This window comes from Poeciliopsis prolifica, unplaced genomic scaffold (assembly GCF_027474105.1).
Source record: "Poeciliopsis prolifica strain line A6 unplaced genomic scaffold, Auburn_PproV2 SCAFFOLD003, whole genome shotgun sequence".
NCBI lineage: Eukaryota > Metazoa > Chordata > Actinopteri > Cyprinodontiformes > Poeciliidae > Poeciliopsis > Poeciliopsis prolifica.
In genome coordinates this window covers 5,008,943-5,036,696 of record NW_026562378.1, presented here as the reverse complement: position 1 = coordinate 5,036,696, position 27,754 = coordinate 5,008,943, and the positions used below count along the sequence as shown (strand labels likewise).

At 43.7% G+C, this 27,754-nt stretch overlaps 2 protein-coding genes across 3 annotated transcripts; both read left to right on the top strand.

Annotated features, from left to right (window-relative positions):
• Window positions 1–992: 992 nt before the first annotated feature.
• Window positions 993–4,797, top strand: cidec (cell death inducing DFFA like effector c). 2 transcript variants are annotated; one of them, XM_055024284.1, is made up of 6 exons: window positions 993–1,099; window positions 2,230–2,298; window positions 2,390–2,543; window positions 2,878–3,027; window positions 3,350–3,540; window positions 4,024–4,797. In XM_055024284.1, exons 2-6 carry the CDS (start codon window positions 2,246–2,248, stop codon window positions 4,202–4,204), a joined length of 729 nt encoding a protein of 242 aa, XP_054880259.1. In that variant the 5' UTR covers window positions 993–1,099; window positions 2,230–2,245; the 3' UTR covers window positions 4,205–4,797. The 2 variants fall into 2 exon arrangements, with proteins under 2 accessions (XP_054880259.1, XP_054880250.1); XM_055024275.1 differs by lacking the exon at window positions 993–1,099 and adding an exon at window positions 1,749–2,044.
• Window positions 4,798–5,325: 528 nt separating this feature from the next.
• LOC129358529 (G-protein coupled receptor 22-like) lies at window positions 5,326–26,131 on the top strand. The gene is made up of 2 exons (XM_055027653.1): window positions 5,326–5,540; window positions 22,883–26,131. The coding sequence occupies exon 2, from the start codon at window positions 22,997–22,999 to the stop codon at window positions 24,509–24,511; it is 1,515 nt and encodes a 504-aa protein (XP_054883628.1). The 5' UTR covers window positions 5,326–5,540; window positions 22,883–22,996; the 3' UTR covers window positions 24,512–26,131.
• Window positions 26,132–27,754: the final 1,623 nt, after the last annotated feature.

Genomic DNA, 27,754 nt, shown 5'->3' with positions numbered 1-27,754 from the left:
ATCAAACTGTCAAGATGGTTCTTTGCACTTTTACAAAGTAAACTTCCTGATCAAATCCTAAACGTACTACTTTTTTTTCTTCCTTTAATTATCTGCTGCAGGTTTAGATCTGTGGACTGTGTTACAATTGAACCATTTATAGGGGCCCCTGAATGACTGGAGGTTCCCTGAATGTCTGGAGGGCCCCTACCAGCAGCTAGAGAATTATCTGTCTTGATATCTGCGTCTTACAATTCTAGATCTCCGAGGTGCTAACCTGAAAAAACATTATGTAGTTAACCCTTTCAGCTTTTTTTTAATCTTTAAAGTAATCTGCAGCCAATTTGTTAAAGGTTAAACAGATGCAGTAGGGCTCATATAACAAAATACCGTAACATTTGCTCATTTCATAACATGCTTCATAAGCAGCAAACTTTTCTCCTATGGTCTGTCTAACAGCTTTCTGACTTCGAGCCCCAGTCCCTCCAAAGGTCTCTGCACGGCCCTGCTTTAAAAAGTATTTTTGTATCCGCACTTTATACAGAAGCACAAACACTTAAAAAAAACAACAAAACAAAACAATAATTTGCTGAAAACTGCAGACTGGAAGCATTTCCTTTAATTGATGCATTCCAGGTGTTAATCAGACATCAGGTCCGCTCCTCCATCTGAGTGCCGACACAGAATCCAGCCGCGAGCCGTGAGGGCGGCTCCAGAGGGAGATGGCGTTGAAACGGAGAAGACCTATCAAAACAAATAAGAAATATTATGTTCTCACTTGCCAAAAAAAGAAAAGAAAAGGCGCAACACCAACATGAACATGAAATAAACAGATATATAACCAGAATGGCTACGAGCTAAAGTACACGAGAGCTTTCCAGTCTTTCTTTACTTTTTGTCTTTTTTTCTTCTGTCTGTGGAGCACAGGGTATTGTTTTTGCAACCTTAACTTGGCGGACGCCGGCGCTTTGCGCTCTGCGTCAGGCGGCTGACGTGCCGATTTAAGAGGGACTGCCGACTCCGCCTACTTCCTCAGCCGCACTCCTGCGCCGGCGTGTAAATGGTGCGGACCCCGACGCAGGCTCGTTTGGAAGAACTTCGCGTGAGCAACACTGGAAAAGTAAGTGTCTGTGTTTTTTTCAACCTTTTAAAAGTATTTTTATGACATTTTTAAAAAAGTTTCTGGGCTCTCTTACAGTCAAATCCACTTCTCGCTTTGCCCGTCGTCCTGCTTTGCCTAAACGTTTTATTTATCGCGTTAAATATCCATATTTCGTCATTGGTTTGTCAATATCTCGGCAGAGCACCGTGTTCCTTTTAGTAATGGTTTATCCTCCCTGTCCAGGTGTACCGTGATAATTAACCAGGTGTTCTGAACACACCTGCTCTGATTTTATAGCAGCTGACACGGCGTGTTTGCTGGCGTGTACCGCACACTAACCATGACCCCGTTGATCCGTCCCATCATAATCGCTTGAACAGTCAGCGTGACCTCTGACCCAGTGAATAATCAGCGCCATAAATCTCAAGCTGAAGTCCATCTCAGTGCAAGGTGGCTCACGTCATTTTTCTACATTAGAACGGAAGTGACACGGGGAACCACTTTTAAAATCAGAGTTTCTAAGTAAGTTTGGACTCAACGCCAGTGCTGCACAGTTAATAACATTGAGTTTATTTTATGATTAAATTAAAACCTGTTATTGAACTCCGATGAATGCATTGGGATAAGGTTAAAATTGCAGTACGAGTAGTTTCCTGTCTGGGTGGCCAGTAGGCTCCCCGGTTTGTGTTACTGGGTCAAAGTGTGGTCCAAAGTCAGTGGGAGTGTCCGTGGAGAGTTTCTCAATAAAGCTGACGACTCGCCACCAGCTCAGCAGTCATCAGCGCAAAGTTCAGTGACCGAGTGTTGCAAGACTGAGAGACGAGACGAGAGAAGACAAGCATCCGTGTTGGTGTTTGAGGAGTCTGAGTGGGCTTGGATCGGGATTGGAGGAAGAAAGTCTGAGGATTTCCCTTGAGAGAAAACTGAGAACACCTACTGGGGATTAGTCACGTTTTTCAAAATGTAAGACTGTTTGTTTTAACTTACCGTTTTGGACTTCCAAGTCAAACATTGGTCTGAATTGAGGAATAGATTTCATTTGTTTGGGTTTTATTTGGAGTATTGAGTTACCAAGTTGAGACAGCTCAATCTGCTTTCGACAATCTGTCTTGTAGAAAGATGTCAACCAACGCTGCTTCTAATTGCAGGTCTACATCCGCTCACATGGATTATGCCATGAAGTCTCTAAGTCTTCTGTCTCCATCCTCCCTGTCAAAGTAAGCCCTGTCCTCCATTACCCTGCACGATCAAGGCATTGCTAAGTTGAAGCAGCAAGTTGTTACTCAAACCGTTTTGGTTTTTCTTCAGGGTTGTGACGTCCAGCGTCTCGGCCAGCGCCTCCATGACCTCCCAGCTGCTTTCAAGTCGAATGCTTCGACCAAAACCCTTCAGGGTGACGAATGCGGACCGCAGCGTGAAGAAAGGAATTATGGCAGAGGCGCTTCTAGACCTGATGAATAAGGTGAGAAGATGGAAAAGCGAAATGTAAGCTGAAGACTTGGCAGCGCCAAGGATATCCTGAGTGAATGGTGGAGTCTGTGGGGGATTTGTTTGGTCATATGATTGTGATTCAGATCAAGATTGTTGGGTGTTTAACTGAAACAAAATTGATGTCAGTCATGTGGTTGTACTGTCATGGTATCGGGGTAGAAATCTTTACGGCATATTGTTTATCGGGATTTAAGTGGCGATACTAATATCAGATATCTGTCAAAGTCTTTTCAAAAGTCTATATATATATATATATATATATATAAACTGTACTGACTGTCTTTGCTTTTCTTTGCTGGCTCCAGGTCAACGACTCTTTCAGTCTGCAGTGTGTCAGCGCCTTGGTTCTGGACGAGGACGGCACTGGCGTGGAAACTGAGGAGTTCTTCCAAACGCTGCCGGAGAACACGGTTCTGATGGTTCTGGAGAAGGGAGAAAAGTGGAGTCTACATCCTGTAAGACTCTTGTTCACTCTTGCCCCTAGATGGCACTCTTCAGCAGTCTAACCGTGCCTCAAAATGCCACTTGTTTATTTGGTAGGGAAATGTCAGGCGTTGCGATCCAGCTTTATGCATGTTAGATATTTAACCTAAAGAATAAAAGCAATTTTAAATATCTGGTTTGTCCTTTAAGCTGAGATAATCAACATAAGGTGTCTTCATAATGTAAAATAATTAAAGGGGAAGGTTGAATTCCTCCTTATGAATATTTACTGGGCTGCCAATAAGATGTTCTTCCAATCAAAGGTGTCTCTTAAGTCTCCCCTCCTCCTTACAGAACTGCCCCTCCAGACTTCAGGCCATCGAGTGCCTACAGAAGCCCCGCACAGATGTGGCCAAACTGACCCTCGACCTATACAAAAACAACCCCAAGGATTTCATTGGCTGCCTTAATGTGAAAGCGACGTTCTACGGAGCTTACACTGTTTCCTACGACCTGCGATGCTACGCAGCCAAAAAGATGCTCAAGTGAGTAAGAGTCTTACACATACGTCAGAGATTTTAGATTATTTGTATAACGCAGGTGAAACCAGGATTTTTGATCGACAAACCATCTAGCAGTTCATTTATAAGCAAGTATGGAGGTCAGTTCATTTGACACATGGGTGATGAGAGGTGATTGGCTGACAAGGGTTTTATTAGGAGTTCCTAGTCTGTCCTTCAGGATGTTACTACATCTCTTTGTGATTGCTGCAGCATAAAATTACTTATAGCTGCAGCACTTCTTTTTTTTTTTCAAAAAATTGTCAGTTTAAAAAAAAAAATTAGTATAAGGTTTAGGTTTTTTACAACATAAACCTTTTTTTGTAAAATCTATAATATGATTTTACAAAAACGTTGACTTGTTCTACGTAATCTTATAAAACAAGACAGGATTTTCTTTTTGTGCACTTCATTTTGTGCCGTCTCCGCCCGCTCTCCTCCTCACTCTGCCTGTGCTCTGCGCCGTAGGGAGGCTCTGCGATGGACCGTCTTCTCCATGCAGGCCACAGGCCACATCCTGCTGGGCTCCTCCTGCTACATCGAGCAGCTGCTGGAGGAAGAGGAGCGTGCCGAGAAGAGGCTGGCGCTGCCGCAGGAGAGCCGGATGCGTCAGCTTCAGAGCATGCTGCTGGGGAAGAGCTCCTACTGACGACGATCCCCTGAAGTCGCAGGCAGACATGCCATCTCCTCCTCGATTAGGTCACCGTGTAGATTTCACACAATGAACAGATCCGGTTAGATTTGTGTCATACCTTTAAAACTTCACTTTTCATTTTCTTTTTGCTGTTACAGTTTGCTTTGAATATTGGAGTCGACTAGTTGTTCCTACGAATGCACTTTTTTTTTTTTACTTCTGTGTGTAACTTGTTCCCACGGAAACGTAATGAATAAAAGCACCTTGTTTTATGTCCGTGCCTGACGGTGGAGCTGGGTGAGCTGCGTCGCGCTCTGGGAGCCAATTAATGCGGCTTTATGCGCCGTTCCAGATCACGGTCGCCGTAATTGGCAACAGGTTGGGCTGTCTCTCTCACGCTTCCCCAATTGTCGCCCGGTCCGAACCGTCTTGTCAGCTGCAGCTTTGCAGCTCCGCCTCAGAAAACCGGAGGAATACAGGGAACGACCAGTAGCAGCAGCTGCTGGAGGAGGAGGGCTGGATAAAACTGGGGATGGAAGCATCATATATGGGGACGAATTGGTACTTAAATGTAAATGTGTGAATTACAATAAATACTATGTATATTATCTCCTGGGTTTTATTAATGTAGCTGACATTTCATTTATAATTTAAAACATGTTTATCTCAAGTTTTTGAATGAAAGGTGGCGGTAAGAAAAAGAATGCTGTGCTCTGTGTGTTTTGGTTAAAACATGCTTAGAGGTTGGTAGAGAAGCAATACTCAATAAGTAAAAAAATAGTGCTATAAAACTGCTCAGTGTTGCATTAGTTGTATCAGGTTACTCAAATAAATCTACTCAACTCTTATCCCTGTAATACATTCAGCCTTCCTGTTATCTGCTGAAATGCACTCTTTTTCACTTTGAAGGAACTTTAAATTTCTGAAAATGTTCAAATACAGTTTTCTGTTGAATATCTTTAAACTGTTAAGCGCTGAAAAAAGCAGTTCACTTTGGAGTGTGGACAGAGTGCCTTAATGCTTATTTCACTTTTTGGAGACAGTTCCTGTAGCTGAGCTCAGGGACCTCAGTCTGCAGTGGTTACTCCACTTCATCTAAATCAAGAGCGCAGTCCTCAGAGGAGCCTGAGCTCTGCCTGCGGACAAAGCTGCAGCTCTTCAGTCTCTCATTGGGTCGCTCGGCTGCTGCTGCTCCACACACACGCACGCACGCACACACACACACAGAGAGAGAAAGAAGAAAAATAAAAACAAAACAAGTCGCCACAGGACCGAGGCGGGATCCAGCTTCACATCAACTCTCCACAGGTTGCAGACATGCATCACTGAGCGCGCGGTCCGGACGCGGGAGGTGAGATGATTTTCTAGATATTTCATGCTTTGTTTCTTTTTAAAATGAGGATGAGTAGCGCGGGGATAGTTGACGTCAATCTTCGCAAAAACATTTGAAGCCGCGGTTTCCTATCATGATTCCATCATTGTGGTCAAGCTCGCTCTTTCATGTCGCGTTTGGTGAACTTTTACGCAGACCCGACTTTTGCTTTCGAGTGTCTGAAACATTTGCATTCAACTTCTCGTGGTTTGCGTGATGTTCGCTCGTTGCTGGTGCGGCGCGTAGCATATTGATTGATTATTATTAATATATATTTTTTGCATTGGTATCTGGGTCTTATTGGGAACCTCGGGCCGTGTCTGTGGGAGTGGGTTGCCTGGCACAGGCTGTGCTCCCCCCACGCTCCTGTCAGCTGCGTTACTGTCAGATTTTTAGAAAAGGCTTATATACCTATTTCATATTCATAGCCATATATGCTGTTTTGGGCCACACACACACAATACACAGAAACTCCCCCAAAACAAAACAGCTCTGTTCCAGGGAAACAGAGAGCAGATAGACACCAACACCATCCAACTTTTTATTTTCTGGTTTTCTTTACTTCCTAAGTCATTGGAAAAATATTCACACCACTTCTCACAATTTTCTACCCAAGAGACCCAAACCTCTGTGCATTTCATTTGCCACAGAGTCTGATGTGCCAACAGAAGTAGCATAATCACAAGGAAAGAAGAGAAGCCCTGATTTTGAATCACCTGGGCGCAATTTTACGTTGTTGGATTTCTAGCAGATGAAACAACACAAACCGGCGAACGCAGTCCCTCGAAGAGCCGCACAGGTCAGGTTTGAGAGTCTGGTGACAGGACGGCTATTGGGCGTTTACTGCAGGTGGGCAAGAAGAACGTCAGACAACTTCCTGTTTGCCATGTAGAGAAGCTCAACTTCCTGACAGAAAAGCTGTTGAAGGTGCTGAAGGCTGGACACCGGGTTTTAAAATGACCAGTCCTCTTGTTCGGCAGAGAAGATGAACAGTCAAAGGTTTCTGTCTCTGGATGTGCAAAACCGGTGGGGGGCACTCGCCGGTATGTTTTAAATTTAATGATTTATTCATTTGGAAAGAAACGTTTCCCTCTTGTTCATGAATTACAGCTCCAGCCATTCAAAGGTGAGGATGAAAGCAGAAAGTCCAAGTGATTTATAACAACAACAAAGTTGAACAAATGCCAAAAGTAGTTCAAGTCGTCATGGGGACAAGTATGAACTTACAAATCCAGTTCAAATCTATCCAGATTTTTGTTTGTAGGATAATAATAAGAGGAACATCCATCAAATGTTTCAATTATTTGTCCACAAAATGTCGCTGCACAGCATCCAGCACACGACTCTTCAGTGTTGGATCTAGTCTCCCAGAATCCCAATGAAAAACGTACAATTTGTGATTAAATGTGGGGAAAGTTTAGAGGGCATCGTATGGGAACAATCTGTAAGTTAAATGGTGCTGGGATGTTCCCGCTGCTGCTCATCATTCACCCTCAGGCTGAAAATGACACCGACATCAGAGCCAGGGGAACGCGACGCCCGGAAAGTCCAACGTGTTACGTGGTGCGGTTTTTGACACAAAACAATTTGCGAAAACTAGAAAATGGTGAGGAAGAGGCGGGCGGAAGAAAGAAAAAAAAACTAAAGAGATGGATGTGCAGAAGACGGATAGAAACTACATGAGGTGCAGTGAGAGGAGCGACTGAGCAGGGAGGCGTTGCTGGCAACGGTGCGGAGGTGGAGATAAGCAAAGAAAGAAAACGGGAGAAGCCTTGATGAAGGCGAGTGGTAGGAGCTCTGTTGTGCTGCAGAGAGCTTTGATTGCAACATTAAGGAGGAAAACACCGAAGACAGAAAGCCTGCGTGTTGGGCGACTGGTTCCAGTCAGCCAGATGGATTAACTGACCTCTGGTCCTCATTCAGTTGACTTTGCCTCATCAACAACTTTCTGTCCACCTTCCCTCTCTTGCCTTTCAGCGGCCGCCTGTTTGGGCTCCATATTTCATGTGTGTGATGAATAATTCAGGCGGCATGGGAAGCAACACTTAGAGCTCCGATGCTCTCCCCTCAAACTTGAAGCTGGCATTTGGAAAGTCTACCTGAATAATGGATCTGGCTCCATTCTGTGCAAAGTGGCCCAAAGGTAGATGCGACTAATGTGACCAAATAATCTCTCGTTTGGAATCAGTTGAAGGGAAAAGAAAGAGCAATTCTTTAAAAAAAAAAGAAGAAAAAAAACTTAGTAAAAGAAATGCTTTTACTTAATTTTTTTCTCGTATTTATCCTCTCCCTTAAGGCGCTCTCTTGTGTTTTTAAAGCTTTATGCCTCTGAATATCTTTTTTTCTCTCCAGCTTCTCACTAGCTGAGGCAGAAAATTACATAGTTTTTACTCAACTGAACTGCTAAATAGGAAGGCCAACTTGATCCAGTTTTTTGAAACTTAACCCAGTTCATCAGGCTTGTATGCTGGACAGTTACATCCGTCCTTGCTGATGACCAAGGACGGATCAATAACTGTACAACAATAACTGTACTTACAGATTATTGTTGATACATATAAAACACATTGCAAAATAATGCTTGCGTCACGACATAGCTCTTCAGGCTGATAACGTCGGTGCTGCACGCTTTTTGTAGCTGTGACTGGTGCTGCGTTTTCTCAGCTGAAGTTTCTGCCTTGACGAGCAAGAAAAAGACAAGGCATGGAATCGCATTCATAGCCCAGAATGCAATGCAAATTCAGTTGGTCATTGATGTCAATTGGTAAATTAAAAAAAAAAAAAGGATTTGTCTAAGCAAGCCCAGCCTACTGTATGGAGTCATTCGTTTCAGAACGATTCCTCAGAGTAAACAAGCAAGTGGCGACAGTGGAAAAGAATCCCCCCCTTTCAACAGGAACCAAAACAAACAAACAAAGCACCTGTTCAGGCATACTTTCTACAGAACACAAAAACAAATTAAATCTCCTTCGGTGGCTCAGTTCAAGAAAAGACGACAGGGCTGAGCCAGGAGAACTTTCTATGGGAAAGTCCAGACGACGACATCGTGGCTTTGCAGGCTTCTGATAAGTTGATCCACAACATTTGTGTCGACAGTCGGTGCATTTGAGGACAGGTGTCAGGGCAACCCCTCAACACAGTGAGTCAGCGATTGACTCTATGTAAAAATAAAAACAAATGAAAATAACGGCGGACCTCCTAAAGCCCGGAAATGCAAAATTCCTCTAAATGTTTTGTAGATATTTGTTAAAACTGTCACTATGTCTGGACGGTTTATTATGACACAATCTGTGAACAGATGCTGTCGTGAATGCTAAGGCTAGCTAGCATCACCACCAACGAAGGTGGATAAACTGTTTTTCTGTTTCTCAGCACATTGAGCAGTCCATAAACGGGATGATCAACAGCACTAAGTCCCTCCCACTGACTCCGATTGGTCGTCTTTTTATTGGAGGCAGTGAATTTCTTCAGAACGCAATAGCAGGTCAAGAAGGAGGTGGAGGAGTTTGATTGTTTTCCCCCCACAGACTGTCTGTGGGGGGAAAACAGTGACAGTTTAAACAAATATGCAAAAATCTACTTTTATGAAAGTTGCATATCCCAACTTTCAACACAAAGTGTAAGCACCATGGTAATGTGTGGCCATCTTTCAATTCAAAAGGCGCTGTGTGCAAAGTGCCAATGAACTAACATGGAAATGTGTTTGTTTCATTGTGCAAACAAACAAATCCGTAAAGTGGTAAATACTTTTTCTCATCGTTTTACCTTTCCCTGCCTCCTCACAGTTATAGTCTATTTTGTGTTGGCCTATCACATGAAATCCAATAAAACACGGAGACGTTTTTTTGGCAATATAAAGAAAAGAAAAAAGGCTTAAGAGGCACGAAGACTTCTTAAAATACCGTTTTACTGGGAAAGCCACAAAACGTTCGAGGACGACACGCCGTCCCTGAGGAGGTGCGTTGACCGGTCTGTGTGAGCAGGACAGAAATAGAGCTGACCGACCCGCGGACGCCGTGGCTGATTTGTCAGACGCGTTTCATCTCCTGGTATCAAACATTCACAGCTCCGTGTTACACTCCTGACTTTCATCATCTCTGCTTTCGGCCGAGATGATGACCCAGAACAAATGACACGTACCAATCAATGCTTTGGGAAGAAAAACAAAATAAATTGTGAATATTTATCACTCACAGACACAAAACTACTGTTAGACCTTCACAGATAAACTGCAGGAAATTAAAGATCTTAAATGTAGTAAAAAAAATTAAGTGGATTTTTCACTGCACTGAAGTATTTGGACCAAGAATACCTTCATATGAGACTCATTGCTCTACTTGCTTTGGGCCCACGCTGCTGCAGCAGATGATGGAGGTCAACTTTGTTTTTTGTTTTTTTGTTTGTTTGTTTTTTTATAACAAAAAAACTGACCGCACTCCTCGAGGTCAGGTTCTACCAGGCCAAACTTGGTGAACAAGTGACTGCATGTCCTGATTTATTCATAATCCACAGGTTGCACCTGGAACAATCTTTAATTACATCCGACCATTAAATTGAATCCTGCAAATCATGCCACACTGGACGCGTTCGGCAACAGAAGATGACAGAAATTTCATTCTCCTGGCAGTGAACCTTGATTGATTTGACAGCCTGATAGGATTTTAGGGAGCCTTCTTTGAATAACTTTGCATCATAATGAAGATGAGGGTATTTGAGCATAAGCACGGCATGTCAGCCCTCGGATGAAGAGAAAAGTGGAGTTATTTAACGAATGCCCCCTTATTTACTTAACCTTTTGTACTGCAGGAGTGACTGTGCTAATGAGGGGAGCTTTATGACACTTACACTCCTGCTAATGTGGAGGATTATTATAATAAACAGTTAAAATGGCTGTTTATTATTGGAGTTGGTACTTTTTCTATATGTAATAGGTAACTTGACAAAAAGAAAACATCAGTTCAGACAGTTAAATGCATTTGTCGTATTTTTAATGTGAAAAGGAGAAGAGTGAAGATTTTAGAAGCAGTGAATGCCTGCTTAGTTTATGTCCGTAAATCTTTAGATTTTAGAAGTCTGCTGTTTGGAGCGTAATCTCCTCTGACGTCTTCAGCTAGCGTAGCAACGTGGGACCCAGTGACTGAAAAAAGCTGAAGAAGCTCAGGAGAAAGCCGAGCTCTGTTCTTATCACTGTTCTGGAGCTAATGGTGTGAAATAGAAAAAAAAGAAGAGACTGGACAGCATTCATAATACAGTAACTAGACAACGCAGCATCTTCAGTCAGAGGCTACTGCTAAGCCACTGCAGCACAATCCTCTACAGGAGATACTTCCTCCTCAGTTGTTTCCATCTGTAATGACTCTTTAGAGACATGCATGATGAGAACGCCTTCTCTTTTCTCCTTGGAGATGCAGTGACATCTGTCGACCGCTTTTGGATTGTTTTCAGCTGGACTAAAAGAAAAGAGTACAAAAAAACAATAAAATTATTCCGATCAGTGAAGGCACCATAGCAGCCGCTGCACTCGTTGGGTTCGAAGTTGTTGCCATGGGAAGTGAGCTGAAAGTTAGCTATTTTCAGTATCAGCGAGGTCTTTAAAAACACTGTCAGAGGAATCTCAGAAACCATTAGAGGTTTTGTAAAATGTGTTTTAGTTGGCTGCTACAGCAGAGTGCTGGACTTTTCACGCTTTCATCATCTTGGACTTTTGCTACTTTACTTGGTTCATAGTTTATTTTCTAATTCTCAATCAAATGAAGCTGTTTTAGAGTTTTGCTTCCTGGCGGTTTTTTTGTGTGTTTTTTTGTGGATTTTAAGCTCCGTCTTAGACCAACATGCGTCTGAGTCGCCACTGATAATAGAGTTATTTTCTTGACTCCTGTCTAAATGAGGTCCGCATGGAGCTTCACTGCTTTTCTTAATGGACCAGAGCTACGGAGGGACGCGTCTGAAACAAACCGTTCCTCAAGAAACAGCACACTTTTCATTTGTGCATGACACGCCGTGTGGTCGACAATGAAAGCTGCTTAAATCACTGTCTCCAATAAACATACAGTCTCAAGGAGCGCGCTCAGCCTCTGTATGCTGAAGGTTCACTTTACTGGTGCAGCTGCATCCCGCTGGCCTCCGCAGGAAGTTGTTTTTGTGCTTTATGCTGTAATTGGCATAGAATTAGAAATAGGCAGATCACTCTCTCATGACTCTTTTTTTTCATTTGCTATAGTTCTGTGATGACAGAACTGTAGATGATTTTTGGGGAAGGGTCAAACTGGATTGAGATGGGGGGGGAAAGCTTTGGGCAAAGTGGAACTTGGCCTCATTTTGTGTAAACCACAGTATTACAGACGGTTTCTCTAGGATCATTCAGAACAAATTGTTTAAAAATGCCTGTGAGGGTTTGGCAGGAGGAAGAATTCCTCCTGAAGATGCTCATTAAATCTTTTTTTTCTTTTTCTGTTTTCATTTGCAACACAGATCACCAGTGGGGGGAAAAAAAGAAAAAAGCACAATTTCTCGCCAAACTCACTTTCCAGAAGGCAAGTGTCAGGCTGCTTTATAATGTTTTCTTTATGTGGCCAGACCAAAGCTGTTCATTAATAAAAGGCACATAGCAGCCGCTATGAAGCTTACCGGACTGGAGTGGTCAGGGCTCGAGTCCAATTGAGCGTCACTGAGAAGATCTGAAACATGTCTCCCATCCAACCTGATGATTCGCTGGTTCTCTGTTTTTGATCAATTGAGGTATTCAAGTCACAATGAACAGAATCAGGAGGACGTGATTGGCTCAGCTGTCACCGAGCGCATGCTTTACACATCCCGTACTGCTGCCATTCTTATTCAATCGTGACCATTTTGTTCTGCGATTCACAGGCGTTTCTGTTTCCGGCCAAATTCCTCAAAACATCCACCGCTCCTCGACGGATCCTCCATTCATGTATCCCCTCTTTATCTCTTATTACTCGCTCTGTCATTTTGACAACCTGTTACATCAGCATGTCACGCAGGAAAGGCGAGATTATCTCCGCTGCCATTCATCTTTTTAGTCTTTGAGCTGCTGCCTCTGGGAGAAGCCAGTGTGTCCAGAGCTGTTCAATTATACATGCCAGGCGTTCTCTCATCTCAGACGTTCTGGTTCCACACACTGGAGGGGAAAAGCACTGTGGATCAGACGTGTGTGGAGAGTGGCGCTGCTCTACATTTGTGATTTTATCTGTCAATCTGAGTCTCTGGCGGTGCGTGTGTATTGAACTGAATGGACTGTGCTGAAGTTTATTTGGTAAATGATCTTTCTGAGGCGTCTGTTTGGAAAAGGGGGCAGCATCGGTGACCATTGATTCGATTTAAAAGCTGAGATTCCAACACAATAAAACTTTTAGGGTTCAGTTTATCGCTTTAAGTCGTAATTTTGTGTTCAATTTAAAGGCTACACAAGCATTAAAAAAAAAAAATTAAGAGAACAACTTAAAATGATCAGTTTCTCTGATTTTACTCTTGGTGGGTGTATGTTTGAATAAAATGAAGATTATTCCTTCATTCTATGAAATACTGACAAAATGTCTCTGAAATTCCAAGTAAAAAACTTTTAGTATTTATTTAGAAAATGAGAAACGGTCAAAATAACAAAAAATAAAAAATGGGGTGCTTTCAGACCTCAAAGAAAGCAAAGGAAACAAATTAATATTGATTTAGAAACAAGAATATTAATGTTTTAACTCACGAAGAGTTCACAAATCAGTATTTGGTGGAGGATTTCAGTGCAGTGGGCTTTTTGCTTTTACCAGAGCTGTATGTGAAATACACAAAAGCCAGAGAGTTTGTTTCCGGTTGGCAACAATAAAACACTGTCGAAGTTTAATAAAACCAATGAAAACAAATCATTTTTCTTTACTTGTTATTAAAAAAACTGCATTTCGAAATGTATTTACATCCTTCTGACAGGTTCATACAGAGCCCTAAAGAGACCTTGAAGGAGTAAAAAAAAAAAAAAAGCTTACTCATACCAACATAATTTTAAGCTCCTTGATTCCAATAAATAATTGTAGAAATTTTTTATATGTCTTTATACTTAAAAATGAGCATGATAAAATAAAACAATAAAAAAAAGAAACATTAAGGTTCACCGTTTCTACAAAGACAGTTTTTTCAGATGTTGTCTTGACTGATTCAGGTTTAATCAATCCACATGTTCCAGTTACAACATGTCTCCCTTTAAAGTTATACAAGGATGCTTAGAAAACAGAAGAGGAAAACTAGAAACCTTGGTTGTTGTTTGTTGTCAAAACCAGAATTTCAAACATCTCAACTCGAGAACAGAGCAACTTAGTTTCAGTCCAAGTGTTTTGAGATAATGAACACGAGACGTTTAAATGTAGTTCAGATTCCGATGAAAACAGTAAAATATCCCTTGAATTGAGCCATGTTGGAACCTCTCAACCAGACACCAACTTCAGCCTTACGCTGCTGGAGCGCTGTTTGGTTTCTAGTCTCTACTTGATGTGTGTGCCGCATGATCAGAAAACAAAGAGAACAGAACCAACTGTTTTTGTTTGTTTGTTTGTTTTTAGCGTTGATGCTGCTCTCTGAAATGATGGCGCCCGGGGGTGGGGGGAAGCCACATCGATCATTTCTAGCTGCAGACGCACTTCCCCAGGTGTATACAGGTGCAAATCTGTCATAGTAGCAAATGAGCGACAGCATAAGTAGTTCCTAAAAGCCTGATCATTTACAGACTGTACTTGTTCTCATTATTGGTTTCTTCAAATCTTGGACATGTTCCCGGTTTCAGTCCCCTGGAGGAGCGGCTGCTGATCTTTTTCCACTTGTGCTGACCTAAATAGATGAATTACGTCCAGAAATGCAACGACTTCAACACTTTCCTGCCTTTGACACTCAGCTAGTTAGCAGGAGTGTCCATGCTGTCCTCCGCCAAGACTGTTATTTGCATTTAGAAAATGATCTGTCTGCAGAGAGCTAACCTCAAAGATTCAGTCTAATTGGACTTTTTTTTTTTTAAAGATGGAGAACATTCAAAGCTCTTTCCTCTCCAGGGTCAGGCTTTTCAGCGAGCGTCACACCGGCTGATGTGTGTGCCGCATGAGCAGCCCTTTAATTAGACGGTGGTGCTTTTAAAAATAGGAACTGAACTGTACTTTTGCCTAAAGTGCAGCGGGTTGAGATCACACTAGAGCTACAAATCCCCTAGAAATCAACTTTAAAGAATACATCTGGGACAGCCGATCCATCGATCCCTGGAGGAAAACCAACGTATCACAACGTCACCTTTGCTAAAGTGATTTCACTTCTGGCAAAAAAAAAAATAATAATAATAACAGAGGCCATTATTGGAGCAAGGTGAAAACGAGTTGGATTCTGCGTAATCCTTCGGTGATCAGATTGCTCTGCTGCTGTGATTTTAAGATTGGGAATATCTTTCCACCTTTGCTCCTTAATGTGTGCAGCCCGGTAATCATGCAGCGTTTCACTCAAGCAATCATGAGCCTTTGGAGACCGGGGCAGCCTTCTGGGGGCCGCTGGCAACCAGGAAACCGTGAGCTGCTGTAGAGGAGGGCTGATGTAAGACTGTAGAGTGGAAAAAAAAAACCCTGCCACCTCTGCTCTCTGGGGCAGCTTGTTTACCAGCTCTTGCAGTTTCTTCCCGCTTCTTCGCTTCCTGCCTCCATTTGGCATCTTTTGCTCCCCGCCCTCGGCTAAAGTCTCCTCTCCGGCATGCAGGTGTTTCGGGTAGCCTACTTTCCAAATGAGAATCCTCTGCCTGACCGATGGTGAGCATTTCCATTTCTGCCCTGTGTTCATCTGAAGCCTCTGGTGGCAATCAGCCCGCTCCCCATCACGCCGGAGGCGAGGCCAGCGGCGGGGCCGACTTCTGCACGCCGTCATTTGTGACCGCGGCCGTCTCATTTCACCCCTGAACGTTTTCCATCTGCTCCTTCATCAGTTCTCCCTCTCTCTTTGACTCGCCTCGGCTTGTCTCTCGCCATTAAAACCGGAAACTTCAATCGCAGTCCACACGGCTCTTTCAGAATGTCCTCCAACCCTTTGTGACTCTTCTGTTGCTTAAATGTTGTTTAGTGGTACTTCAGATGAGGGCATTTACGGTGCTGGTCATCATTTATCATGACAAACTTCTTATCGTGGCAAGAAACGCGATTTATTGTTCTCATAATAAATTCCGACAAATTATGTTTAAGACCCCACAAAACCTGTCTGTGTTGTCGGGATTGTAAATGTTGACAAATAGAAAATGGGATTAGATGCTATTACTGTCAGTGGTTAAGTGATACAAACCACACTTCTTTATGACTGGTGCATATCACAAACGGGAATGTTTTTCAAGAGCAACCTTTGTGTTTGTGGAGCTTAAACCGTTGTGCCATGTAGTCAGTTACCTAAAACAAAGAAATAATAAATTGTTCTTATTGACATTACAACTGCACCAAAGTGTCACAAAATATTGTGATAGATCTGAAAGCCATTTCAGGTGATAAACCTTTAAACTTCAAAATGTGTGCCTTCTATTCTGTGAATAGAAGGCACACATACTATCGGAGTAACTTGGTATTTTGCTCTCCACATGGTGAAAACAGTTCTGGACCTTTGCTTGTTCTTTCTCTTTTTTCGTAGCCAAATCGCAGAAGCAAGCATGTTGTCATGACAAAACTCACTTCCAGTGTCACATCACCTTTGTTCTCGATAGTGAGGGCTCCGGTGCCGTTGCTGGAGCAACAAAGGACGGCTGAAAAAGCGAGTCCATCTGTCGACTGAACATCCCGTTGCTGTTCTGCAGATGTGCGTGGACGTGCGCGTTACAGTCACTTTCCAGCCTTTGACGCTTCTGTGGTGTTTTGTCATCAGTGTTTTAAACACTTGATTTAGAAAGTTTGGCTCGCCGGCGCGGATGAAAAGAGGCCACGATTGCAATTGCTCTAAATCACAGCTTCCTGCGGGTGCAATTAGTCACCACCCCCCTAATCAGCGATGAGTGTATTTTAAACGTCGGTTTTTAGCCTGTTCTCATCGAGTTGATGTGCTGCGCTCTCAGAATTAGATAACTTTGAAGAAAAAGCCATCTAGGAAGCACTTTGCTCAGCATTTCACACCAGTTTTAGCTGTTTGGATTCAAATCAAACAGTGGACTCAGTGCTTTTCACCTGGACAACCCGAGTCACTGTTGTAATAAAATAAATGTGCAATTCTGAGGGATTCTTATCAATTTGGTTGTCGTCATTGATCATCTGTCCTGTCCAAGCACTGAGCAAACAGCCTGTTTTGGCTGAAACTTTTGATTTTGCCATCGTACATCACATAAAAAATAAATGGATCCCTCAACTAGTTTCAGGGCTGTTATTCAACATAACTTCACCTATATTATCTGATTTCTATTGTCTCACTTTAGACCTGTACACAAAAACAAGCAAGTCAAGATTACGAGGGAATTCATGTTTACTCTCCTACATTTAGCAAATATTAACATTGTGCTGGTTTGGATCTTGAAAATGTGAAATGTTCAAATGTTGGAATACTAGATTCAAATAATTCACACCAAGACATGCATGTTTACATCTTGTGAGCTCCAACTCTTCAAAACAAATGATGCACAGACTTATGCAGAGAGCTTGTACTCTCAGTGACCCGAATCCATATTCTGAGTTTCATGTGGCTATTTCTAATTTTCCAAATAGTCATTTGCAGAGTTTCTATTGTCTAACAACTAATCCGGAGTTCCAAATAGTTTTCCCCATTTTCAAATAGCTATTCCTAAAATTCCAAATGATCAAAGTTCAAGATAGTCAAAGTATCTATTCCCAGTATTCCAGTATTGTTTTCCAATGTTTCAAATAGCTACTCTGGAAGATTTATGGAGTCATTTCCTGAGTTTCAAATACATATTTCCCAAATTTCCAACAAACCTGTTCTCCAAGTTCCAAATAGCTATTAATAGAGTTCCAAATAATTATTCCCAGAGGACCACATTGTTGTTCTAACAGTTCCACAGAGCTTATTCTACAGTTTTAAATAAGTAATACCAATGTTTTAATTGCCCATTATCTGAGTTTTGATGCATATTTGCAGAAACCTCTTCCTGGGGGTTAAAAAAGTTTTAGTCAGATTTGCAGATTCCAGAATAGCTTCCAAAGTTCAAAAATAATGTGACAAGAGGTAATACTGAGGTGTGATAAGCTGTATGACGTTTCAAACAATGTCTGACTTGTCCTGTTTTTCTGAACATGCCTGTCGACGCTGAGGTAAAAATGCAATTTGATTTGATTTGATTGCGCTGTTCACTATTTACTCAATGCAACCAACATCACCAATGGTTCAAAGACAAATTCCCGCAGAAGTCGATGTCAAAAAGCGGGAGAAATTTATTTGAATGCACCTGATTCCCAAGGATTTTACTGCCATTGATCTATATGAACTACCAAAAGCCATCAGAGATGCTTTAAAGCCACTTCCTCCTCTGTGGAGATTGAGTCTGTAGAGCAGACACGATTCCCTGCACAACAGAGACAAGCCTCCAGCAGAATGCAGGTCACGGAAAGTGACCCGGCTGGTTGCGGCTGCGCGCTGCAAACAAATCCGACAGTGGACGAAATAGAAAGAGACAGTGATCAGAATTGTAATCTTGGAGGCTCAGAAGAGCGGGTGCTTATGGGGTTATGGTATCGGTGAGTTGGGTCAGTGACGCGCAGGACTTTATTAGAGATGGTCATCGTTTGTCTCACTGGTGAGTGGCCTGTCAGGAAGCATCAATATGTGACGGATCACGAGCAGGAGAGGAATTATTGCCTCACAGTCGGAGGGAATATCCCTAAAAAATATCGACGCACGAATTGAAGGAGTTTGTTTTCATTTTGTGGTTTTATTCTTAATTAGATTGGGTTTTGTTTTCACTTGTTTCTTGTTTTATTTCAGTCCTCCATCCTACCTTGTGTGTCTTATTTGTTCTTGTTCCTGACTTTATTTTGTCACTTCCTGCTTGGAGTTATCATTCACACAAAAGAGGCAACTAAAGTATTTTATTACATTTTTTATTTTACACAGGGTTGCTCTTCTCCTCTGAAATATAGTTTCATTCTTGATGAGGTGAAATTCATTGATGAGTTCATCATTTCACTCATCAATGAATGAGTGAAATGATAATTAGCTGCTGCTGCTGCTGATGGCAGACTGCATTGTGGGATACTCGGATGGCCGATCCCCACTGTCACATTACTTCAATTTAATTATTTCATCTCAAAAAGCCTTCAACTTATTTAAATCAAGTGCTAAGTTGGGTAACGCGGGAAGTCAAAACTGTCCTCAACAAGAAGAAGGTTGCCTTCAGGAGAGGAGACAGGGAGGCCATGAAGGCAGCACAGCAGGAGGTGAAGCAGTGTGTGAGGGAAGCAAAAGACAGCTAGAGGAGAAAGGTGGAGCAGAAGCTGAGAGAGAACAACATGAGGGAGGTCTGGGAAGGTGTGAGGACCATCACTGGCCTCAACACAAAGACCAGAGTCGTTGGGGGAACAATGGAGAGGGCAAACGACCTGAACAACTTCTTCAACAGGTTCAACCAGTCTGTGGCCCCCCAACCCCCTCTCTCACTGCAGCCACCTCTGCTCCTTACCACACACCTCCCCACAGACAACAAAACACTGACAACCCCCCCACACACCTCAGCACAACCTCCACCCCACATCACCACAGACCAGGTCAGAGAACAGCTGAGGAAGCTCAAGCCCAGGAAAGCAGCAGGGCCGGACCAGGTGTGTCCAAGGCTGCTGAAGACCTGCGCTGCTGAACTGGGAGAGCCACTACAGCGGATCTTCAACCTCAGCCTGCAGCTAAGGGAAGTGCCCACCCTCTGGAAGACATCCTGCATCGTCCCAGTGCCCAAGAAGAACAGGCCCAGCGAGCTCAATGACTTTCGGCCCGTGGCACTCACTTCACACCTGATGAAGACGTTGGAGCGGCTCTTCCTCGGCCTCAGACCTCAGGTGGAACATGCTCAGGACCTCTTGCAATTCGCCTACCAGGCAGATGTTGGTGTGGAGGATGCCATCCTCTACCTGCTGCACCGGGCCCACTCCCACCTGGATAAGGGCAGTGGCACAGTGAGGATCCTTTTCTTGGACTTCTCCAGTGCCTTTAATACAATCCAGCCCCTTCTGCTCCAGGACAAACTAAACAGCATGGGAGTGGACCAGCACCTGGTCACCTGGATCCATAGTTACCTCACCAACAGGCCGCAGTATGTCAGGCTAAAGGACACCGTGTCTGACACTGTGGTCAGCAGCACAGGAGCCCCTCAGGGCACAGTGCTGGCCCCTCTTCTCTTCACCCTGTACTCCTCTGACTTCCACTACAACTCGGAGCTGTGTCACATACAGAAGTATGCTGATGACACAGCCATAGTCGGATGTATCAGGGACGACGGAGAGGAGGAATATCGCTGTCTGGTGAGGGACTTTGCTCTCTGGTGCCACACAAACCACCTGGAACTCAACACCTCTAAGACGAAGGAGCTGGTTATAGACTTTGGGAGGTCCAGACCAAAGCCGAGACCAGTCGTACTAGAGGGAACGGAGGTTGAGGTCGTGGGCTCCTACAAGTACCTCGGGCTGCGGCTGGACAGTAAACTGGATTGGTCAAAACACACCAGCCACCTGTACGGGAAGGTGCAGAGCAGGATGTACTTCCTGAGGAGACTGCGGTCCTTTAACATCTGCAGCAAACTGCTGTGGATGTTCTACCAGTCAGTGATCGCCAGTGTCCTCTTCTACACCGTGGTGTGCTGGGGAGGCAGCACATCCAAGAAGGACACGTCCAGACTGGACAAACTGATCAGGCGTGCCGGCTCTGTGGTCGGCATGAAGCTGGACTCTCTGGTGACGGTGGCAGAGGCGAGGACACTGAACAAACTGCTGGACATCATGGACGATAGCAGCCACCCTCTACACGCCGTCATCAGCAGCCAGAGGAGCCTGTTCAGTGAGAGACTGCTGCTTCCCAAGTGCCGGACCAATAGATTCAAGAACTCCTTTGTCCCCCACGCCTTCAGACTGTACAACTCCTCACTGGGGGGTCGGAGGTGACAGGACAGAGGGAAGAAGGAGTAGTTTTTCTACAAATGTGAACTCCATATTTATCAGGCCAAACCATACAGTGCAATACCATATCACTGGTCAATCTATCCACCAAATTGCTATAATTTCCTTTAGTGTTGTATTTATATTCTTTGTTGTGTATATAATTTGTATTTTTTGTATTCTTTTGTGTATGCTTACTGTGTGCCACATTTTTGCCTGTGAGCTGCTGGTAACTATAATTTCCTGAGGGAGTCTTCCCAAGGGATCAATAAAGTCAAGTCTAAGTCTAAGTCTCTAAGTCTAAGTATAACTGTGGGAAACAAATATGTTAACTTGACTTATTCAATTAAAGTCAACTTCATAATTCACTACAGACCTAAAAATTCACTGGACTTTATTTGAATGTTACCAAACCTTGACCAAATCAAGCCACATTCATTCACTCGCCTTTTTCGATTGAATGCAATGTTACAGTTTACACTGTGGTAAAGAGCTGAAATACAGTGCAGGTAAAATGTAAAAGCCGACGACTAATTACTTATAATCTCAACGTTTTAAATGTGCAACATTCCCTCCATTAATAACTGGTGGGCTTCATCAAATGTGCTCTAATCTAGAAGTGTGTTGTTGTCACTGATGGAATGAAAATCCTAATTAATCACCAGTGAAAACTGTACTTGGATAACCTTTTAAGATCCATGGCCAAGTCTTTAAATAACAAAGGTAAAACATTAAGCATTAAAGGACTCGCCTGTTGAGCTGCCCTGTGATGTTTTGGAAAGCCCCAGGAGTCATCAGTCGCCTGAAAACAGGCCTTTCACAGCGCAGCAGTGCAAATCTACAACTAATCTGAGGCAATCTAGCACCAACCTGCCAACATCACAGCAGGAGGGACAGGCTGCTCAGGAGCCAGAGATAACAGGGATATAATTAAACTATAATGTTCTTCCTGCCCTTTCCAGAATAACTCTATGACTCTGTTCAGCAGACCTGGAGCTGCGTTGGGTGTATTCTGGGGGAAAATATGGCAAGAGAACAGAAAGAGTTCCTACCAGAAGATTTCATCTTGTTGGGCTTGATAGCACGCGCAGTGCTGTTTAAACTCTGAAATGCTATAAATAATCGCTTTTCATCGCCTTGGAAACAATATTCATTTCTCTTTTCCACATTTCTTGGCATATAACATGTTACAACCACGAACTTCTTTGCCTTTTACAAAGACTAAATGTTATAAACCAAGACCGAGATGCACATAATAGTGAAGTGGAAGGAAAACAATGCCCGTTTTATACATATTTAAAGGAAAAGTCTGAGGCATTTGTATTCAGCCCCTTTACTCTGAAACTACTTTTAATGTAGTCACAGTATGAATCCAAAAAGCCATGTTGGGCACAGGGTGAAAATGTGGAAGAAAACTCTGCGGTCAGAGTAAATGTTCTCTGACCTACATCCTAACACCATCGGTTTCCATCGGTAAACAGGGAACCGGTCAAAGTTGGTGGGAGGATGGGTGGAGCTAAATACATGTTCATCATGGAAGAAAACCTCAACTTCCTTTTGCTCAGCAGCTACTTTTGCTGTCACAAAAACGTAAATACAGAAATGTGTCAAGAGATGTCGCTTACTTCAGCACGTCACCTTAACTGCTAAATTATGTTTTAATAACTCGCTATGATTGGGTAAGTTCTGCCATAAGGTCTCTAGTGTGCCGCCTTAAATATTGCTATATAGAGACCGAGCTCCTCTTCAAATTCAGATGGCTTTATGTAACCATGTTGTCTTTGACAGGCAGCAAGGCTCAAATCGTGGCTAATTTCATATCTTATGCTCAAAGTGTTGTTAGTGCTGATGAACTGAGTGCAGCTGATTACTTCCCTTTGTTCAGTTTGGGTGGTCCCCCTGAGCTCCAGTGCAGCGTGTTGTAGCAGCCCGGGGTTCTAGCAGCTAACATGCATCCCGTATCCTATCTGTAGCTAAGACAAAATGCTAATCAGTGACACTGATTGACAGCATGTTGATTGATGCATAATTCAAAGCTTGTTCCGTGCAGGACATGGGGTTTATCAGTGTGCATATGCATGAGATTGACATATCTTGGCCAACATGCATTGGTTACAGTCTCATCTTGTGACATTTGAGCACTTAGCCACGCTTAGACCCTTTGGGAACGCCGTTTGGATTCCGTCCCACACAGCCCATTTCTCATCGGTCTGTTTTGTGCTCTCATCTCTCCAGAACTGTCGCCACGCTGTTTGTCTCCACCTCACCATGGAGGATCGGGCCGGAGCATCATGGGAACCAATCTGCAGAGGAACAGACACAACATACGACAAGGACTGAAGGGTCGCCATGGAGACTGACAGCTACGCCGCAGGCCCGGCCACCACGGACTGGACGGGGATGCGAGCGGGCCTGGAGGTTACGGAGCCCCATCAGGACCAGGGAGGAGATGCCTCACCGGTCAGTGGTGTGACTTGGCACATGCCGTACTCACTGGGCTTCCAGGTGTCGCTCACCGCCTTCCTCATGCTCGAGCTGGTGCTGGGGTTCAGCAGCAACCTGACGGTGCTGGTGCTCTACTGCTCACAGTCTAACTTGGTGGACTCTGTGAGCAACATGGTGACGGTCAATCTGCACGTGTTGGACGTAGCGGTGTGTTTGCTGTGCGTGCCGCTCACTCTGGTGGTGGTGCTGCTTCCGCCAGGACCCAACCTGGCCTTGCTCTGCTGCTTCCACGAGGCTTGTGTCACATTCGCCAGCATCGCCACGGCCATCAACATCCTGGTCATCAGTCTGGACCGCTACGACATCTCCGTGCGTCCGGCCAACAGGCTGCTGACAACACGGAGAGCGGCGCTGCTCCTCACTGCCGTCTGGATCACATCGGTTGCAGTGTTTTTCATGCCTTTCTTGGAGGTCCAGTGGTCCGGTGCAACAGAACCAGAGGAAACAAATCAGGTGACCTCAGTTGGTATCGGCGGAACAGCTGTGCCAGCATGGCGTAACAGGACCCTTCTATGTGTCGGTGGTCAGGGCTATTACACAGGTCTGGGAATGTATTACCATCTCATACTTCAGGTGCCCATCTTCTTCATCACTGTGGTGGTCATGTTGTTCACCTACTCCAGAATACTGAGGGCTCTGAACATCCGCATCGGCTCTCACATAAGGAAGAGCCAGCGGAGAAGGGGCCGCCACAAGAGGCCAAAAGAGAGGAAGGTGGGACTCAGGAGGAACGACGAAGAGGCAGGAGGGGAACAGTGCACCACAGATGGTACCAAACAGCTCAGCCACCCCCCACTCATTCCTTCCCAGTCTCCAACCCCAACAGCTACCTCTCCTCCCGCCCAGTCCTCCGTCGTTCCTCTCATCGCCTCTGAGGCAGGAGCTGCCACTGCCTTGCCAGCCACCATGGGCGTCCAGGCCTCTGTCTCGGCGATAATAGCGCTGCGTCGGGCAGTGAGACGCCATCGAGATCGTCGAGAACGACAAAAACGGGTGTTCAAGATGTCTCTCATCATCATCACAACCTTCCTGGGCTGTTGGGCTCCTCTTTCCGTGACCAACATCCTCATACTAAGCATCGGCCCCAGTGACGTCCTGGTCAGCCTGCGGCTCTGGTTCCTGGCCCTTGCCTATGGCACCACTGTGTCCCACCCGTTGCTCTATGCCTTCACCCGACAGAAACTGCGCCGCGCCCTTCGTGCCAAAGTGAAGAAACGGGTGGTGTCTCTGCTTCAGGTGGACCCGTCCCCAGGGGGCACGGTGATCCACAACTCCTGGGTGGAGACCAGAAAGACCAGCCGACAGGTGCGGCTGGAAGCAAGCGAAGGCACAGACCGTCACCTGGCCGAGGCCCTTTGAGGCCGTTGGGTCCAGCTGGTATAATTAAAAAGCAGAATAAGGTCGCAGGTGCGCTCCATCGTGAACTTCACTGAAGCGAGGAGCTGCTGTAAAAAAAAATGCAAAGAGCAAATTTTTTACCTCTGGGAGACGTTTAAATGGAACCACCAGCAAGGCCCGGCGAACCACTGCTCCGCTCACCTCAGGTCCAGGTTGAAACGGGACGCTGTCGTCAGAGTGGAGCACACAGCTTCCACGCATATAAATGAGGCTGCATCATTTGTACCTACTTTATCAAACACTGAGGTTTATTTACACACAAAAAAGTCTTTATGTAACTATAACCAAGAATGGGTTTCTCCAGAGAATGATCTGATCTGCTCTCCCACTCAAATGATCTTATGTTCATTCACTTTGAATACAGGGATATTTTTCAAATCTGATCAATACCAGCCCTGCTTTCCAGTTTGCAGAAGAAACATTCAGCAAGGAAAAAAAAACACTGCCACATAAACTTGGACAAATCTAAGTAAGGAAGGCTAAAGGATTTGATCTAGAGATGAAGATCCTGTCTCAAGACAGTAAAAGTGTAAAATAAGCTTTGCAGTTTTGCACAGATATAACAGGATTATGTAAAAATGTGCATCAACTTCTTTTCTTCCTACTTTCTAACTAATGGTGTAACATCTTGCAGAAGCTTGCAGATTAGCTGATCGCTGCGTCTTTTTACTCTGCTTTGTTCTCCGATACAGTGCCTCGCATAGAACAACAAAAAGTAGTGCCAAATTATAAAAACCAAAGTAATACATGGTTAGAATGTTGGGCTGGAGAATGAAGGAAAAACAACAAACATCCCCTGAATTAGCCATCCGTATGATGGAACATGGTGTGAGTTTATTTGGGTTTTTGGTGGAAATTTGTAGAAAATTCTGAAAACCGTGTAACATTTTTTTTCTAGTTCACAATCATGCGCTACTTTGTCGTTCTGTGGAGTAAAATCACAATGAAACACGACAAGGTTTTATGTTGTAATGAGACAAAAGGTGAGAAGGTTCAACAGGTACGAACACTTATACAACTGGCCATACATAGTGTATGTTTTAGTTTTTTTTCTGATTCATAGTAAGCTCAAACGAAAGACTGAAAGTTGGCAGATTTGTGGCTGAGAAAATGAGTCAAACTGACCCTGAAAAAATGGGTAGAAACAGCAAAAAAAAAAAGTACTTTACGTGAACTTTGGAGACTTTTTAAGAAACGTGTGTACATGTTGTAAATATCGCCCGGTTATGGTTTATTACACGTGATTCTTCGAAACAAGCGACTTGCTGTGAAAGAGTTTTTTGGCCGACTTTTCTAGATCAGAGGAGAGTTTCACACGGGACGGCAGCCGGCTCCTGTTCAGTGGGGTCAGTGGGACAATTGTTAATATTATCATTAGGACACGTGGTTGCTGTTGACTTCCTGCTTGTGCGCTCGCTGTTCTGAAGATGTGCCCACACTGCATCCGCGTGAGCTGCCGCCATGCATTTTTTTGAACGTAAACCCATGAAAAATGCAGGATGATGTGGTTTCACACCAAGAATATGCGATATTTATGTGTTCTCTATGGTGTTGTTTTATAGTGAATGTATCAGAAACCAGTGGATTACTTTAATAAATCTAAAAAATAAAACTAAAAAACATTAAGGACTAATTTGCTTTCTTTGTTGTGTACTCTTTTACTATGAACCGTGTGTTACGTGTCAAGTTAAATGTTTGGTTTTTCTATGCCGACGCCGTAGAAAGTCGACTTCAGTTTTCATTTTCTTCTCATAGATCACCACTTTAACCTTTATTCTGTGTTTTCCATAGAGCAATATTCTATATTTTACATAAGACGAGACGTCAACGTATATCATCCTTTTTTTTCAATCAGAAAATTAGGAACCGAGCTGATTTTGAAATAGTTTCGCTGAACCTCCTCCCCACTGACCTGCTTGAGCTCCATCATGACGCCATATTGTTTCAGTATCCATGTCCAGCTTTGGATCCCTGTGTGGGCACTGAGCGCGTCCACCTGGCACCGTTCAGCATGCACTCCTCCCTGTGGATCCTCCTGCACACACACACAAACACGCACGCACGCACGCACCAGCTCTGGAGCTGGCAAAATAAAAAAAATAAAGACATCAACTTTGCGTGGGTTCTGTGCTGCGTGGGAAGGAGGAGCTGCAGGCCTAAGCTGGAAAGTTACAACAAAAAGAAAAAAAAAAAAGAGGGTCATCTATGTGGGATGAAGCCTGCAGGGCAAAGTAGGCTAATTCAGCAGAGAGAACAAGTAGGGCACCGATACCTCAGATGAATTTTATCTGCTGGTTGAAAACAAATAACTAACATCACATGTTTTGGGATAAAATGAAACACAATGGTTTCATGTCTGCTATTCTGTTCCAGCCAATCATTGTTCTTGACCCAGAAACTGTGGTAAATTGGGCTTTCTTTAGCCTTTAAGTCCTGCCCAAATTCAACCAAAACAAAGATGATGCTCGTGATGATGATGGGGTCGGGCTGAACTACCATTTAGATGCTACTTTGGCCAACAGCTGAGATTTAAATCACATTTAGTTCAAATCTCCATTTGGTCATTTCTACATTATGAATGTGACAATTAATCTATATTGTACTTTATCTTTTCACCAGTAGTAGTTGTTAATGATGTTAGTGTGATAATTAAAGATTTTAAGCAATCCGATGAACTTCAGAAGTCTATGATCGATTTTGATTACGTAAGAAGAAACTGAGATTCTTCACAATGCATTTTTCTGAATTTTTTTTCTTTAACCAAATAAAATAAGACACAGACCATTTATCATTCATTCCTATTGGATGTTGAACTTAAGGTTCCTTGGAGAACCTTAACTCTCAAACTTCAGGGGCTTCTTTCCAACCAAGAACTCAGAAAACAGAGACAAAGATGCAGGGCACTGGCCACTGGTGAACACAGAGAGCAAAGGCATTTTTTCTTTACATTGAAACCAGTTTTTGCTCAGTGGGGACACAGTTAGACTGAGTTATGTTTGATAAATGAATCCTGGACACTGAAGCATGTCCTGACTAGGATAGCAGCAGAGGATCCAAATATAAGCATGGCATGATCTTTTACCTGAACGACAAGATGCTTCTAATTTGTTAAAAAAAAGACAGAAAAACAGAAAGTGCTTTTCAGATGACGCAGCTTTGTTAGTCACAATACTTGCGCACAAGAGAGTCACCTGACGTAAGAGG